This window comes from Cricetulus griseus, chromosome 7, assembly GCF_003668045.3.
Source record: "Cricetulus griseus strain 17A/GY chromosome 7, alternate assembly CriGri-PICRH-1.0, whole genome shotgun sequence".
In the NCBI taxonomy this organism is placed as follows: Eukaryota; Metazoa; Chordata; class Mammalia; order Rodentia; family Cricetidae; genus Cricetulus; species Cricetulus griseus.
This window is the reverse complement of record NC_048600.1, coordinates 73,167,080-73,182,897: the sequence shown is the minus strand read 5'-3', so window position 1 is coordinate 73,182,897 and position 15,818 is coordinate 73,167,080. Positions and strand designations below refer to the sequence as shown.

General features: G+C 47.5%; 1 protein-coding gene across 1 annotated transcript in view; it reads left to right on the top strand.

Moving 5' to 3' along the window:
• Obscn (obscurin, cytoskeletal calmodulin and titin-interacting RhoGEF) overlaps positions 1 to 15,818 on the top strand; it is a 138,335-nt gene that overhangs the window by 17,220 nt on the left and 105,297 nt on the right. The window contains 5 exon segments of the mRNA XM_035448275.1: positions 2,772 to 3,047; positions 6,553 to 6,828; positions 10,725 to 11,000; positions 12,353 to 12,628; positions 15,374 to 15,649. Of these exon segments, the coding sequence (XP_035304166.1) occupies positions 2,772 to 3,047; positions 6,553 to 6,828; positions 10,725 to 11,000; positions 12,353 to 12,628; positions 15,374 to 15,649 (1,380 nt within the window).

Here is a 15,818-nt window from a genome sequence, read left to right as displayed (position 1 = left end):
TTTTCCTTCTCTCTTTGATTGTACCCTTGTCTGACAGCTCTAATGATTGGTATTGCTATTCCTGAAAGTGGAGCTCCACGACCTGATCATGACCTAACCATGTCCCACTGGACCCCATCATTTTTGCAGTTGGGGGCTTTTCTCACATTCATTTCTTTCCTGGTGTGACAGAATTTTTATCGACTTCCACATGTCTTATGTTTCACACTGTTGATTATGATGATGTCCCCTAGTCCTTTTATTTGCCACCAACCAGCTCCCAAATAATGACACAGAGGCTTCTTATTAGTTGTGAATGCTCAGCCTAGCTTAGGCTAGATTCTGGCTAGCTCTTTTAACTTAAATTAGCCTGTTTATCTATCTTTTGCCTCAGGGATTTTTACCTTTTTCTTCTGTATGTATTACTTTTCTGTATTACTTCTGTAATACTTCTGTATTACTTTTCCTGCTTCTTCCATGTCTGTCTGCCTGGCGGCTGCCTGCCTGGCTGGCCCCAGAAGTCTCCCTTTCTTTCTCCCTTGTTCTCGCCTCTTCTCTCCTCTCTAGATTACTCTTTCTATTTGTTCTCTCTGCCTTCCAACCCTACCTATCCTTTCTTCCACCTAGTTGTTTTATGAGACAGGGTTTCTCTGTGTAGCACTGGCTGTCCTGGAACTCACTTTGTAGACCAGGCTGTCCTCAAACTCACAGAGATCCACCTGTCAATGCCTCCCAAGCGCTGGGATTAAAGGCATGCACCGCCACTGCCTGGCATATGTACCACATCTTTACATTGTTGACAAAGTCAGCATAAAGAAATGTAACACATCTTTAAATGGTTAAGTATTCCACAACAGCTGGGCAGGTGGGGGAACACTCAATATTGGAGCCATTCTAGGTCTGTTGCAGCTTGATCAGAGTAGTCTAGGCCTCATTTATCTGAGTCCTGGCAAAGTCCATGTGCTGGCATTTGGTTCCCCATGTGTTGAGATGGTGAGACATTTTCAGGGTGGGCCTTGTGGGAGGCAGGGGCTGTGGAGCTTCTAGCTTCATGACTAGCTGACTGCAGTGGGCCGGCTCTTGTGGGACTGGAGTGGTTCCTGTGAGAATGGGTTCTCTGGAGTGTCTGAAATCTCTCCAGGCCCTTTCCTTACTCTCCTGCCACTGTGTTGCTATCTTCTGGGGGTCTTCATTAGAGCCAGGCTGGTGCCAGGGCTGTTTCCTTGAACCCTTTATGAACTGAACATACAGGTTTGAGTTATTTATTTCAGTGAAGTACCAGCCTCAGGCATTTTGTTCTAGCAATGCAGACTGACTCTAGTAGCTTTGTAACCTCTTAGGCAGATCCACAACTCAACCACGCAAGGGAAAGTGCTGGAGTGTGCCCTAGCCCCACACTATCTTGGTTCGCTGGGGTTTTGGCCTCATAACTGTGATTTCTGTCTATAGGAGACATCAGCCACCTCATTGACTTTTTTTTCTCCTATCCGATAGAAAACTGGTGCCTAGTCTTAGGACTGGGTTTCCCCCGTCACACTTCATCTAGCATGGCAAGTCAGGGGTGGGAGTAGCCAGGTGTGACAGTCACCTTTCCCCAGCATTCTGTGTGCCACGGATCAGGCACCACTTTCTTGCTCACAGTTCCTACCAAGACTGTGGAGCTCTGGGACCTCAGTGTTCTACTTGTCTGGCTGTGTGTCCCTTAAACACCACTGCACACTGAGGACTTCCCTCACCACCTAGTCTAGGTCACATAGTTTCTCTTGAGAGCCAGCATTGATAACAACCTCACTTCATGGATAGAAGCACCCTCATCTTCATGGCAAGTTTGGCCCTGCCCATGAGAAGGGGAAGTGTGAGCCTCTGCTGTTCACTGCAGACCTCCCAGCTCCGGTTGTCCCTCAGGAGGTCCTCAGCTCACCTTGGCTGTGGAGCGGATTGAATAAATCAGAGAGTTCTTCCCCAGCCTGAGATCACATTTTCCCTTCACCTGCATTGCCCCACCTAACATGTGCCTTTGAAGATTTTATGCTAATGGAAAAAAATCACAGCTTTTCCTATGTAAATTGTCTTAATAATAAAATGTTCATTTAAATTTTAATGCCATTAAATTACCTGTCCAGTTTAAGGATAAATCATTTTAATTTTAAATGGAAACATCTTACAGATGCAGAAGTGAGCAGTGTCCATGGAGGCTGGTGCTACAGGACACAGATTTTCATTAGAGATGTGTGTGAGCCTGTATGTGTGTGTACACCTGTGTGTGTATTCGTGTGTGTGTCTGCCTGCCTGTTTGTTTATGTGTGTTGGCAGTCCGTTTGGATGGGGAGCTGAGATGCTCTGTTTGTTCAGAGGTTTGGGTTCTGTGGCAAGAGGTACATTTGATATTCACTGAGTTGAACAGATGCTTGTGTGTATGTTTATGTGTGGATTAAACCAGCAGAGAATGGAGGCGATAGTCTGCAGGCCACACAGTGCCAGCTCTGGGATGTATTACTGAGCAATGGGATCTTCCACAAACATGACAGAGACAGTAAACACATAGGTAGAGAGCTGGAATAGCCCAGCCTCTTTCCTCTGGCCTTGAAATTGCTCTTGAGTCAGGATAACTTCCAAATGCACATTTGAGCCACTGAGACAAGACACTGTGTCTGTGAAGACTTGCCTAACATCTCACTGGACACCTGATGTCCATGACCCCAAGGACACAATTTATGGAACCTTGGAGAATCAATGTCTGAGAAATAGGTAACATATTGTATCTCTCACCGTGTCATCCTCCTCTTCTCTAGAGCCCAAGCTGGTGTTTGCCAAGGAGCAGCAGACACGCAGTGAGGCGAAGGCAGAGGCTGGGGCCAGTGCCACACTGAGCTGTGAGGTGGCCCAGGCCCAGACTGAGGTGACCTGGTTCAAGGATGGGAAGAAGCTGAGTTCCAGCTCAAAGATTCGAGTGGAGGCCTCTGGCTGTGAGAGGAGGCTGGTGGTGCAGCAGGCGGGCAAGGCAGATGCTGGGGAGTACAGCTGTGAGGCCGGGGGACAGAAGGTCTCCTTCCATCTGGATGTCACAGGTGGGTGCCATGTTGTGCTCAATGGGATTATCCCGGGACATATCTAGGTATCTCCAGCTGGTATTCTCCCTGTCATTAGACCTCAGTGTTTGGGTGTTTTCAGCTTTGTCCAGTGACTTTTAGCTTTGATCAAAGCAAGGTGATGGCTGAGCCAGTCTTGAGGAGTGTCCCTGATGACACCAACCTGTGGAGATGAGCTTGCATAGTGAACATAGGTGTGGCAGGGTCTAGTCAATTGGCTGTGCAGGGGTGGGGGGTCCCATGGCTGCAGCGCAAGTCTTGCAGATGGCAGGAGATGCTTCTCTCTGTCAATTCCTACTTGCTGGGCCCCAGGGTTCTGGGAGTCCTTGTTGGCTCTGTCATAATTCCCATGTGACTTTGAATGTGTATCCAACCATCTCTGCCCTGTCCTTGAGTTTGAGGAAAAGGCACAGACCATGTAGCCACTCTCCCCTGCTTGACTCTACTGTATTCCACTGTCTTGCACTTCCTTCAGCTGTGGTCCAGAAAGGTGTGGGTTTCTGGCTTGGAGGCTGAGGCGGCCATCCCTCCCAACTGTGCCTCCTCCTGCTGTCTGTGGTCTCTACATGCAGGAGGACTGGGAAGCCATGGGTGGCCTGAAGTTTCTGGGGGACCCAAGATGGGGAAGATTTAGAGTTTTGTCCTTAAAGGTCAGGATAGTGGTATTGTTAAGGAAGCTACCTGTGATGGCCTTAAGGGCTGCAGTAGCTCACATGCCAGCAAACATCACAGTGGGCCTGTAGGTTCTTAGGGCAGTGACAAGACCCCACATCCATAGGCCTTCCACATATGAATCTTTAGGGCATACAGCTTGGGTCACGTGGCACAGAACCTTGTTTATGTTCACATGATGGTCTGCCAATTAGGGGCAGTGTTGCCTTGGCCATGACTGGGCTGTGATGAGCCCCAGGCCCTGAAGAAGGATTAAGTATGTCTAGTCTGGGGTCTCTGACCTGTGCATCCCTATCTGTCTCCAGAGCCCAAGCTGGTGTTTGCCAAGAAGCAGCAGGAACTCAGCAAGGTGAAGGCAGAGGCTGGGGCCAGTGCCACCCTGAGCTGTGAGGTGGCCCAGGCTCAGACTGAGGTGACCTGGTTCAAGGATGGGAAGAAGCTGAGCTCTGGTTCGAAGGTTCGAGTGGAGGCTTCAGGCTGTGAGAGGAGGCTGGTGGTGCAGCAGGCGGGCAAGACAGATGCTGGGGAGTATAGCTGTGAGGCCGGGGGACAGAAGGTCTCCTTCCGTCTGGATGTCACAGGTGGGTGTTCATGTGTCTAGGTGGCTTGTTTGCAGATGATGGGAGATTAGCAGATGGTCCCAGTGTTTTTCTCATTAGGAAAACTATCTGTGCATGTGTCCCATCCTTTTTGGTTCATCTGCTCTCTTCACACTGGAACGTATGTGTGATAGAGGAAGGGGCGTTTGGAGGTTACAACCCCAGTGACCTAAGATCTCCCACTAGACCCCTAAATACTAAAGTTTCCACCACCTCCCAATGGCATGGTCTGGGGACGAAGCCTCTAACACATGGGCTTTTGGGGGACATTTCCCAGCCAAACGGCACACCCAAAGAAAATTGGGGAGCCTTTGCTGCACAACGTGTTAGACTGTGCTGTACTCACACAATGAACACGTGGGTGTCTCAGTGCAGGCACAGGCAAACACACCAAAGGAGCAGAGGGCAGAGATCAGGTTGGACTCTCACAGCAATGGATTCCCCATCCCCAACCCTACATACAACTCTTCTCCCCTCTGGGACTCATGGCAGGGCTGTAGACAGTATCATTGTTTCATAACTATTGACATTTACCATACTGAAGAAAGACTGGACCAGTAATCACCACACAAAAAATCAGCTCTAGCTGTGTTCCAGACTTACTTAGAGTAGAAAGAGAAACACAGAACCCTCAAGGTGACAGGCAGTTATTTCTGTGACTCCAGTTAAGGATTGAACTCATTATTTTAAACCAACATATAATGATCATAGAGAGTGATAATGAGGTGCAGTGTGGACTCTGATCACATGTCTATGATGTGCATTGATCAAACTGGGCAGTCAGCCTTTCCAGTTCCTTCCATGTTGTTTATGTTGGAAATATTTAAAATCCTCTCATGTAGTTATCATGAAGTACTTAAGTAGTTCTCTACTGCACAGAACACCAGAATTTATGGATTGAATATATGTGAAAATAGAATAAATGTACAGTTCTTACACACACACACACACACACACACACACACACACACACAGACTTCAGTGCTGGGAATGAATATGGAGCTCTACTGCTGAGCCACCCCAGTGCACAGGAACAGGAGAACAAAAGCAGTGGCAACCATAAAACACACATGAATACTTTGAAATTGAAAACTGTGAGTTAGGTCTGGTGAGATGGTTCAGCAGGATTAGATGAGCTCTAGCTTCATGACCTGAGTTCAATCCCTGGAATCCACATAAATGTGAAAGGAGAGAACGTACCCAACAATGTTGTCCTCTGGCCTCCATCTGAAAGCTGTGGTGAGTGCTGCCCTCCTGCCTGTATCACATACAACAATAATGCTAACTAAAATATTAGAAACCCAGTGACTCAGCAGAGCCTACTATAAACGGTGAGAAGACAAGCAACACAAGGAAAGCGTATGGAGTGCATGTTATTGTCAGTTCTCTAGTGTGAGCATATATACAGAGATCCTACAGTGAGTACCTAGGAGAGAGAGTGCTATTGAAAACTGGGCAGATAATTATCAGAAAAGTCTGCCTAGTGACACCAGAAATGAGTGATGGGGTGTGTGTCAAATTGTGACAGTCACTCTTTTTACACTGAGTAGCACTCCATGGTTTAGTTATCCACTGTCATCCATGGTTCTAAAATATATAGAAAATTCCAGAAATGATCGTTTCACCAGATGGGTTGTGAAGGTATTATATCACTTGTGTTCTTCGGTCCTTATTTTATTTAATAATGGTCTAGAGCATGGGCTTTTGTTATACTATGTTTTTTTAATTTTTATCACTAATAGTTAACGATTTTTTTGTGGGGGGAGAGGGATCGAGACAGAGTCTTTCTACATAGCCCTGGCAGTCCTGGAACTTGTTATGTAGATCAGGCTAGCCTCAAACCCACAGAGGTCTGCCTTTCTCTGCCTCCAGAATGCTGAGATTGTAGCTGTGCACCACCACACCTGCCTTATGAATTTCTTACTATGCCTAATTTGTTAATTAAACTTTCTCAGGGTCCTCCAGGAGAAGCATACACAGTATGTGGTGCCATCTGCATCTGAGGCACCTACTGCAGATCTTGGGTTGTATTCTGGATGGATAAGGGAGCATGACTTTCTCTGTGTTAAGAGGTCCTTGGGTTTCTCCTGAGCACAGAGAGTGCAGGGCCTGGATGACATTCTGCCCTCCAGCTGACCCATGTAGGTTCTTTCCCACTGTGACCTTGCTGATCTAGATAGTGCCTTTGACTTTGTGACCCTGTTTGTCCCCAGAGCCCAAGATGGTGTTTGCCAAGAAGCAGCAGGAACTCAGCGAGGTGAAGGCAGAGGCTGGGGCCAGTGCCACACTGAGCTGTGAGGTGGCCCAGGCTCAGACTGAGGTGACCTGGTTCAAGGATGGGAAGAAGCTGAGCTCAAGCTCAAAGGTTCAAGTGGAGGCCTCAGGCTGTGAGAGGAGGCTGGTGGTGCAGCAGGCGGGCAAAGCAGATGCTGGGGAGTACAGCTGTGAGGCCGGGGGACAGAAGGTCTCCTTCCATCTGGATGTCACAGGTGGGTGTTGAGATAGCAGTTTGTTTTGTGTAGAGTTGATGACTGTGCAGATGCATGGCTGATCACTGGGTTCTTCCTGATACACGTTGTCTATCACCATCTTCTGCCTTCCCACCTACCATCTTCCATCTGTGGGCTCAGCGAGGCAGAACAGCCAGGTGCAGGCCCTTCTTAGACAGCTTGAGTGGTGTGCACATGGTGGAACTTAGCTGTGTGTTCCAAGATTCTCCCCCACCATCTTTTGTTTGGTATTGTTGGAATCAGTTGGTTCTGGGTTGTAAGGTGACCATGTGACCTTCACCTGGGACAGTGATCCTCCTTGGATTGGAGGCACTAGAAACTTCCAGCTGCTCTTCTAGAGCCACGCGAGGTTCTCCATGGCCAGAGTGGCTAACCGACTCAGGTAAGGACAGGCTGCAGGCCAGAGAGTTGGTCACACCTGTAACTGTCTCTAGACTTTCTTGGCATTCTCAACGTTTGGTTTCTTGTGATCTCCTTTACTCCTTTTCTAGGGATTTGGAAACTGGCCTCCTACACACCAGTCTGTAGGAGCATGCCTGCTGGTGGATGGCTGCACAGCTCTTGTGATTTGCACAGAGCAGAGACTAATCCGGTGCTCTGATACACACTAGTCAGGGCAGGATGGACTTTTCCATCAGGTCCTGTTGTGGCATCTCACCATCAGCCCTTGGCAGCAGATGTACGAAGCTTGTGTGGAGAAGTGTTGATGTGGTGTCCTGTCATGTTGCTGGAGATGAGTGCTATGAAAAAACTCAGTATGTGACTGGGTGTTACTGGGCCTCTGTCTGGTTGCATAGAGATGGCTGAAAAAAATACATGTATTGTCCTTTTGTTAAGACACTTAATGCTCAGTCATTATAGGCTGCACTTCTGTTTCTGGCCGATAGGTTTGTGTTGTGTCCTCAGTGTCCTTAAGAGTTAGATCCAGAACCTCACGGCAGATGCAGAATCTTCAGATGTGCTAGTCCTTTATAGAAAATGTTTACATATAACTAACACACATGCGCTGTACATTTTCTACTTTTAAGATGCATTTTATTTTTAAAATTATGTGGTTGTGTGTGTGCATGCACAAGTCTGTGTGGGTGTGTGCATGTGAGTGCAGACACCTGCAGAAACCAAAAGAGGGCAACAGATCCCCCATAGCTGGAGTCACAGATGGTTGTGAGCTGCCCAAACTCAGGTCCTTTGAAAGACTAGCAAGTACTCCTAACTGCTGAGTCACCGCTCCAGCCCAAACATACACTAAAAAACAACCAAAATAACAACCCCACCCCCACAAAACAGATTTATTTATTTCATGTATATGAATGATATATATATAATATATATATATATATATATATATACATGTGTGTGCCTGGCACCCATGGAGTTCAGAAGAGAGCATCAGATCACCTCACCTGGAGTTGTTGTTGTCAGTCACCATGTGGCCTCTGGAATCAAACCTGAGTCTTCTGCAAGAACAGCCAGTGCTCTTAACTGCGGAGCCATTGGAACCCTTTCCCTCTGTACATCGAAACTCATGTCCTGGTTGATTATACTCAGTACAGTGTCAGTGCCACCAGTTACCTGCCATCTGTATTATCTGTGGACTAACCACAAGAAGAAAGCCTAAGTTTCTCATAGATGCACTTCTGCCCACCTCTGTATTTTCTGTTCAATGTTGTTGAATCCATGATACATAAGGCCAACTATGCAATACGGACAACTGTCAAAAAGCCTGCTGTTTCTTTGTGAGATATTATTTGAAGAGAATATGACAACCAATTTTATGGTTTTAAAAATTGGCAAGATATGACAATTTGACTAATTCTAGAAAGTTGTGTCAAAACTAACAAAAGAAGAAACTGAAAACTCAAACAACTGTAAGCTTTAATTAAATGGAAGCAGTATTCTAATAACTTTTTAAGGGGTGGGGCATGCAGCCCAGCAGGAACATCATCCCAGAAGTTCTAGAACCAAATGGCACTTTACTTAAGAAGGTCTCTTGGGAAACAGGCCAATGAAGGATGGGTCACTTTATGGAAACGATGTGACATGGAAACCAAACCTTACAGGGAAAATATGCAAAACTAAAAGGCCACATACACAGCAAGGCTGGGATACTGAATGCCTGGCAGAAAACTGCTCTGCTGTATTTGAAGACTATGAGGAAAAGGAAGCCTGGAAGGAGGAGTTGGCTCAACACGAGGCACACAAGGTCAGGGCACTGAGAAGGAAAAGCACAGAGACCCCAGTGGGTGCAGAAGAAAAGTGTTTCACACATTTACTATCTTTGGGGCTAGTGAGATCGCTGAGTGAATAAAGGAGCTTGGTGCCAAGTTGGAGGATCTGATTCCCGGGACCCACATAGTGGGAAGAGAGAACCAACTCCTGCAAGTTGTTTTCTGATCACACTCATGACATCACACACACACACACACACACACACACACACACACACACACACACGCACACACACAAAATCAATTACCATCTTATATTCCTGAAAAATCTTCAATCAAATTCATCATGAATTCTTTACAGAAACCAACAGGTCCCCCCTTAACTGTGAAAGACAGAACTACAGGAAACGGCAGCAACCATCCCACTTCTGGGGAGAGATAGGACAGCAGGAGGAGGATTGACAGTCACCAGTTAAGCAAAGTCCTTACCGTGAACAATGTAACGAGACCCTTGTGAAGGATCACCTTGCACAGAAACCCAGCATTCAGGAGACACCACTCCATCCACGCACTGCAGTGAAGTCCTGGAAAATGAAATCTTACAGTACAGAACTGCAGAGCGTCCATTTTCTATCTGATGCCCAACAAATGACGTGTGAAGCCCAGTGAAGAAATGGCCAAATGTTTCTGAAGGACTGTGATGACCATCTGAAGAAACTACTAGAAACCACAGAAGACTTAATTTCCTTCCTAAGTTAGAATCCAAACATATTTATTTATTTTGAGTGTGATAACGATTGACAGACTGATTGCAAAGGCTCTGGGTTCTCCTGAAGATGAACAGCTGAGAGCATTTGCTTCATGAGATCAACTCACATCATAAGGCGACGTTAATAGGATAGTGGGCCCAAGTGTGGCAACAGAAGAGCAGAGCAAGATAAAAATGGCTCTGCACCAGCTCTTGGCCATCACAGGCTCTGCGCCTCCTTTCCTGCGGTATTAGTGTGAAGCATTGAGATAGGAACACCTCCCCAAATGGTATGAAGGGTAGTGCACATTTGGAAAACGAGTTAGCCCTGGAAGTCTCCCCCAAAGCATATGCTGCAGTCAACAGTGCATTGGCTGACAACCTCAGAAAGCCTGCATGCCTGATAGCCGAGTGTGCCAGGGCACTACCATATGAAGGATTTCAAAGCTAGGACGTGACTACATGGACCACAAAGAACCAGTAGATGTGTTGCTTCATGAAAATGCTTGATTTAACCAGAAACACACACACAAAAGTGAGAAGTTGATGCGCACACACGGGGAGAATTTTGACATACATGTAGCTGATAAGACTCCAGTACTCAAATACATACAGAGTTCCTAAAATCTGCAGACAGACAATGCAGGTATAAATGGCCAGCCTGGAACAATGAACCACTGGAGAGCAAACACAGAGGTGGAAAACATCAGGTCTTTACCTCAGGCCACCAGAGCAGCCTTTGAAGGCACAGTCTCCAGAATAGCTCCTGCAGCAGAGGCAGGCCGTGTGTGCCTGGTCTGGTTCTGTGCTGAGAGGCACCAGGCTTCAGGGCACAGTGGGTGTGGAGTCTGGATGATGCTCTACCCTCCAATGGTACCACCACCATCAGGCTTTCCCCCCCTGTGGCCTTCCTGACCTAGACAGTGTCCCTGACCCTGTGTGTCTTTCTCTGTCTCCAGAGCCCAAGGTGGTGTTTGCCAAGGAGCAGCAGGCAAGCAATGAGTTGAAGGCAGAGGCAGGGGCCAGTGCCACGCTGAGCTGCAAAGTGGCCCAGGCCCAGACTGAGGTGACCTGGTTCAAGAATGGGAAGAAGCTGAGCTCCAGCTCAAAGGTTCGAGTGGAGGCCTCAGGCTGTGAGAGGAGGCTGGTGGTGCAGCAGGCGGGCAAGGTGGATGCTGGAGAGTACAGCTGTGAGGCCGGGGGACAGAAGATCTCCTTCCGTCTGGATGTCACAGGTACCTATTTGGCCCTATGAGACAGTAGATAGGGGCCTGGCTTATCACTTTGACAGATTGTTTGCACTTTATATTAGCCCTCATCTCTCACATTTCCCATTTTTCCTCCTCCCCAAAACTAGGCTGGGATGAATATGTAAGGTGGAAGAGGGGGTCCATTTTGTAAACCTTGAGTGGCATTACAATGGGGTAATCCAGAGTCACATGTTCCCAGAACCATCTAGCTGTTGTATGGGACTCTGGCTGACCTTGTGTATGGTCTCCATCCTCCTTCCTGTCTTACACAAAGAGTGTAGTTTAAAGCAAATACCACTTAGCCTTTGCTTTCAGTTTGGATAGGTGTTATCAGGGATTCCCACAGTTCCTGCTCTGAACTCTGCAATGGTGAGGAGTGAGTGTCTCCTGCCAAGTCAGCCCACATTTCTGTTAATGTCAGTCCTTGGCTCCAGGTCCTCAGAGAGATAAGTCTGAGACAGACAGCCATTTGCCTGTGTGTAGGTAGAGCCTTGAGGACTTAGAGGGTGGGATGCAATCCCAGGCCTCTGGCACTGTCACACAGCAGTGCTCTGTCAGACTTCCACATAACTGATGTCTGTGTTTAGACATTGAGAAACAAGCTATCAAGTCTTCATGGAAATGTTATCTTCATCCTCATCCTCATCGGTTTATCTAGACAAAGTTTCTTTGTGTAACAGCTTTAGCTGTCCTGGAACTTGCTTGGTAGACCAGGCTGGCCTTGAACTCACAGAGATCTACTACCTCCCTCTGCCTCCCGAGTACTGATATTAAAGGCATGTGCCACCACCGCCAGGCAGAAATGCTATTTTAAGAATATATGATAAGACATTTTATGCTAATAAATCTGAAAAGTTATGACAATTTGACTGATTACTAGTAAACTGTGTGAAAACTGACATAAAATTCACTAAACCTTATGTATTCTAAATAAGTAGAATAGCAATAAAATCTTCAAATAATTTTGTTGAGAAAACATCAGAAAGTACTGGAAACAGTTATTCCATGATCATGAAGACTCTTTTAGAGACTAGAGAAAGGAAATGAACCTGTGGTGATTTCATGCACTCAGCCATAGCACTGACATCAAGATGTGACAAGGAGCGGGGAAGAGCAGGGCCCAAAGAGCCATGTGCTCTGAGTGCACGGAGGGAACCTATAGCACAGTGTTGGTGGAGTGAACCCAGCAGAGGCAGGAGGCCTTACACTGTGATGAGGGTCATAGTCTTCACATCAAGGCTGAGAAAATTCTGTCCTCCATTGCCCAAGCCAGCTCTTTTCCCTGTGACCTTCCTGACCTAGACTTTGACTCTGACCCCTTATGTCTTTGTTCCCAGAGCCCAAGGTGGTATTTGCCAAGGAGCAGCAGACACGCAGTGAGGTGAAATCAGAGGCAGGGGCCAGTGCCACACTGAGCTGTGAGGTGGCCCAGGCCCAGACTGAGGTGACCTGGTTCAAGGATGGGAAGAAGCTGAGCTCCAGCTCGAAGGTTCGAGTGGAGGCCTCAGGCTGTGAGAGGAGGCTGGTGGTGCAGCAGGCGGGCAAGACAGATGCTGGGGAGTACAGCTGTGAGGCCGGGGGACAGAAGGTCTCCTTCCATCTGGATGTCACAGGTGGGTGTTGCCACACGAAGTTAGCCTTGTGTGGAGATGGTAGAGGCTGGCTGTGGCTTGGAGAGATTCTGGTACTATTCCCTTTAGAGGTTAACTCTATTTTTACTTATGTGTGTGGGCATGTGCACATGAGTGCAGGCACTAATGATTCCAGAAGAGCACATTGGATCCCCTGGATCTGGAGCTGTGCACCGTAGCCCAATTTGTGAACAGTCCTCCTCAGATCCCCAGGAGCCTCTGCTGATATGTAGCCAGGTCCTTGAAATCCACCGCAGAAGAGAATCCAGGACCGGCCAGAGCGAAGCAGAATTAGCCAGTTTATTGGTTAGACAACAAGAGTAGCAAGACAACACACAGTGGAGAGTCAAGTCAAGCATGGTAGAGGAACACATTGCCGTGTATGTGATTTGGGGCCATGGAATCCACTTCATCTGCAACTAAGTTTAAATATTAGCCAAAGCATGTGCTGGTATTTTCCTTTCTTTAACCCACAGAATTTTGTTCTTGACATAGGAGGCTGTCCTGAGTGGATTGTGCAGGCTTGCAGCTGGGAGGAAGTGCAGGTTAAACACAAGTGTTCAGCCAAAGGACTCTTTAGGGACACACGGGTCACACGGAGGTGGACTTGAGGCACAGTTCATTGGCCATTTTCAGAATCTTATTCTCCATGTTTCTCAGAAGGGCAGTATAGGTTTTTTGTTGTTGTTGTTTGTTTTGCAATTGATCTGGCCAGTTTTGTCCGAATTCCTACTTGTCATCCAATGAGACACGGCTCTCAGAACCAGAAGACTGAAGAGCCTTAACTGTCTCTGTTACCTCACTTCCACATTGCTGAGCTTAACCGTTTCAGAACTCCTGCCCAGGTCCCCAGTGCTGCATGGTGGACTCTGGATGCACCTGGCCCCGTGGCCTGTGGTGGTCCAGAAGTCTCTCCAGGGTTAGTAGGAGCATCTTTACTTTATGACCTGGTTGAGAGCCCTATATGGAAAGTTACACATTTAACGTGTTTTAATCACTGTTGTTATTGCCTGTGTGTGCTTGTGTGAGCATGCGTGGCACAGATCAACTCTGTGGCACCTGTCCTCTCCTTTCACCTTTCTGCAGGCTCTAGGGATGGAATTCGGCTGTCTGGTTTGTAGGACAAGTGCATCCCATACTCTTAAAGAAAGTGCTAGCAATTTTCTCTAGTCTTATCTAGGTTTACTATACAGCATAGCAAACAGATCTAGGGCCCTCACTGTAGAGCTAGAAAAGAGCAGAGTATTGGGCTCTGAAACGCACCTGTGTGTAAACCCATTCCTCATGTCCCCCCTGGTTTTTAGACCCAACAAGAAAAGGAGAAGTGACTTTTCTTTTCTTCCTTTCTTTCTTTCTTTCTTTCTTTCTTTCTTTCTTTCTTTCTTTCTTTCTTTCTTTCTTTCTTTTTTTTTGGTTTTTCGAGACAGGGTTTCTCTGTGTAGCTTTGGAGTCTATCCTGACACTCACTGTGGAGACCAGGCTGGCCTTGAACTCACAGAGATCCGCCTGCCTCTGCCTCCCGAGTGCTGGGATTAAAGGCGTGCACCGCCAACGCCCGGCCGAGAAGTGACTTTTCATGAGAGTTTTTGGGACATTAAGTCACACGAAAAGAGTTGTCTGCTAGTTCACAACCCAGAGGTCAATCCCAGGTCAGTTAGAGACACCAGGGTCCCAGGTAAATCAAGGTCCTGATGTGTGTTGCTTCAAGTACACTAGCCACAGTGGAGCAATAGTGATCCATTTGGCCATATTACATTGAAAACAAGAGTGATTGGTTGAGGCCGCTGTGTGCAGCTATTGCAAACTAACAGCCCGTGTAACTTACAAACCAGTGACTGATTCTGGTGGCTAGAAGGTTTTGGATGGTGCAGGTGAGGGAACTAGCTCCCCAAAATGGTGGGCAGGTAGAAAAGATCCAGGTTAGGAACAGGAGGGGACAAACACACAGGGCATTTGACACTGATCTTGTAGGGGGTCATCTGGTCCTATAAGACTGGGTCTGTTTCCCCAGATCAGTGTTAACTCGGAGAGTGGATTTCCTATGGTCCAGGACCTCCAATAGTTTCTACCATGTAAAAAGTTCACCTAAGCACCACCATATGAGGATCCAGCTTGCCACACGTAAACTTTTGGGGTACCAGTCACATCTAGTCATCTGTAGCTGGGATCAGACCCACAGGTCAGACAATGAGAGAGGATAAGTACTGTAATATGTAAACAGACTCCTGAAATAAATAAGAAGAAGCAGTGCTATTGAGAGGAGGGTCTACTTGAACATCAGCTATACAGAAGAGCGCACACACTGATGCCTGATGACATCAGTATGACAGACAGCAGAGGGCCACAGATGGCCCAGGCTCTCTTTTCTACAGGTGCCACAGCTGACAACACTCAGAGTAGGAAAGGGTGTGGAGCCTGGGGGATTCTCAGTTCTGTGAGGCATGTCCTACCAAGTCCTGGGGAGACTCCCCATTGTCACTGTGGGTCAGGTGCATGTGTTATGACCCTCGGCCTCTTCATGAAGGACTGTAACAATGTCTCCACTTGATAGAATGTGTGGATAAACTGGGGTTTTGTGTTGAGAGGCCCTGGGTTTTCCTGGACACACTGTGCAGAGGCTGAGTGATATTCTACCTTCTTGCTGCCCCATGCAAATCTTTCCCCATGTGGCCTTCCTGATCTAGACAGTGTTTCTGACACTGAATGTGTGTCATTGTCTATCCTTAGAGCCCAAGGTGGTGTTTGCCAAGGAGCAGCAGGCTCGCAGCGAGGTGAAGGCAGAGGCAGGGGCCAGTGCCACACTGAGCTGTGAGGTGGCCCAGGCCCAGACTGAGGTGACCTGGTTCAAGGACGGGAAGAAGCTGAGCTCCAGCTCGAAGGTTCGAGTGGAGGCCTCAGGCTGTGAGAGGAGGCTGGTGGTGCAGCAGGCGGGCAAGGCAGATGCGGGGGAGTACAGCTGTGAGGCCGGGGGACAGAAGGTCTCCTTCCATCTGGATGTCACAGGTGGGTCCTTTCAGACAATCCACATACATATTTTCATAATTATTACATCTTCTTGGTGCAATGGATTGCACCCTTCACTATGGTGTAGTGAACGTCTTTGTCCCTTCTGACTAACTTTGGCTTGAAATCTGTTTAATGAGATGTAAATATAGCTTGCTTCCATTTGTTT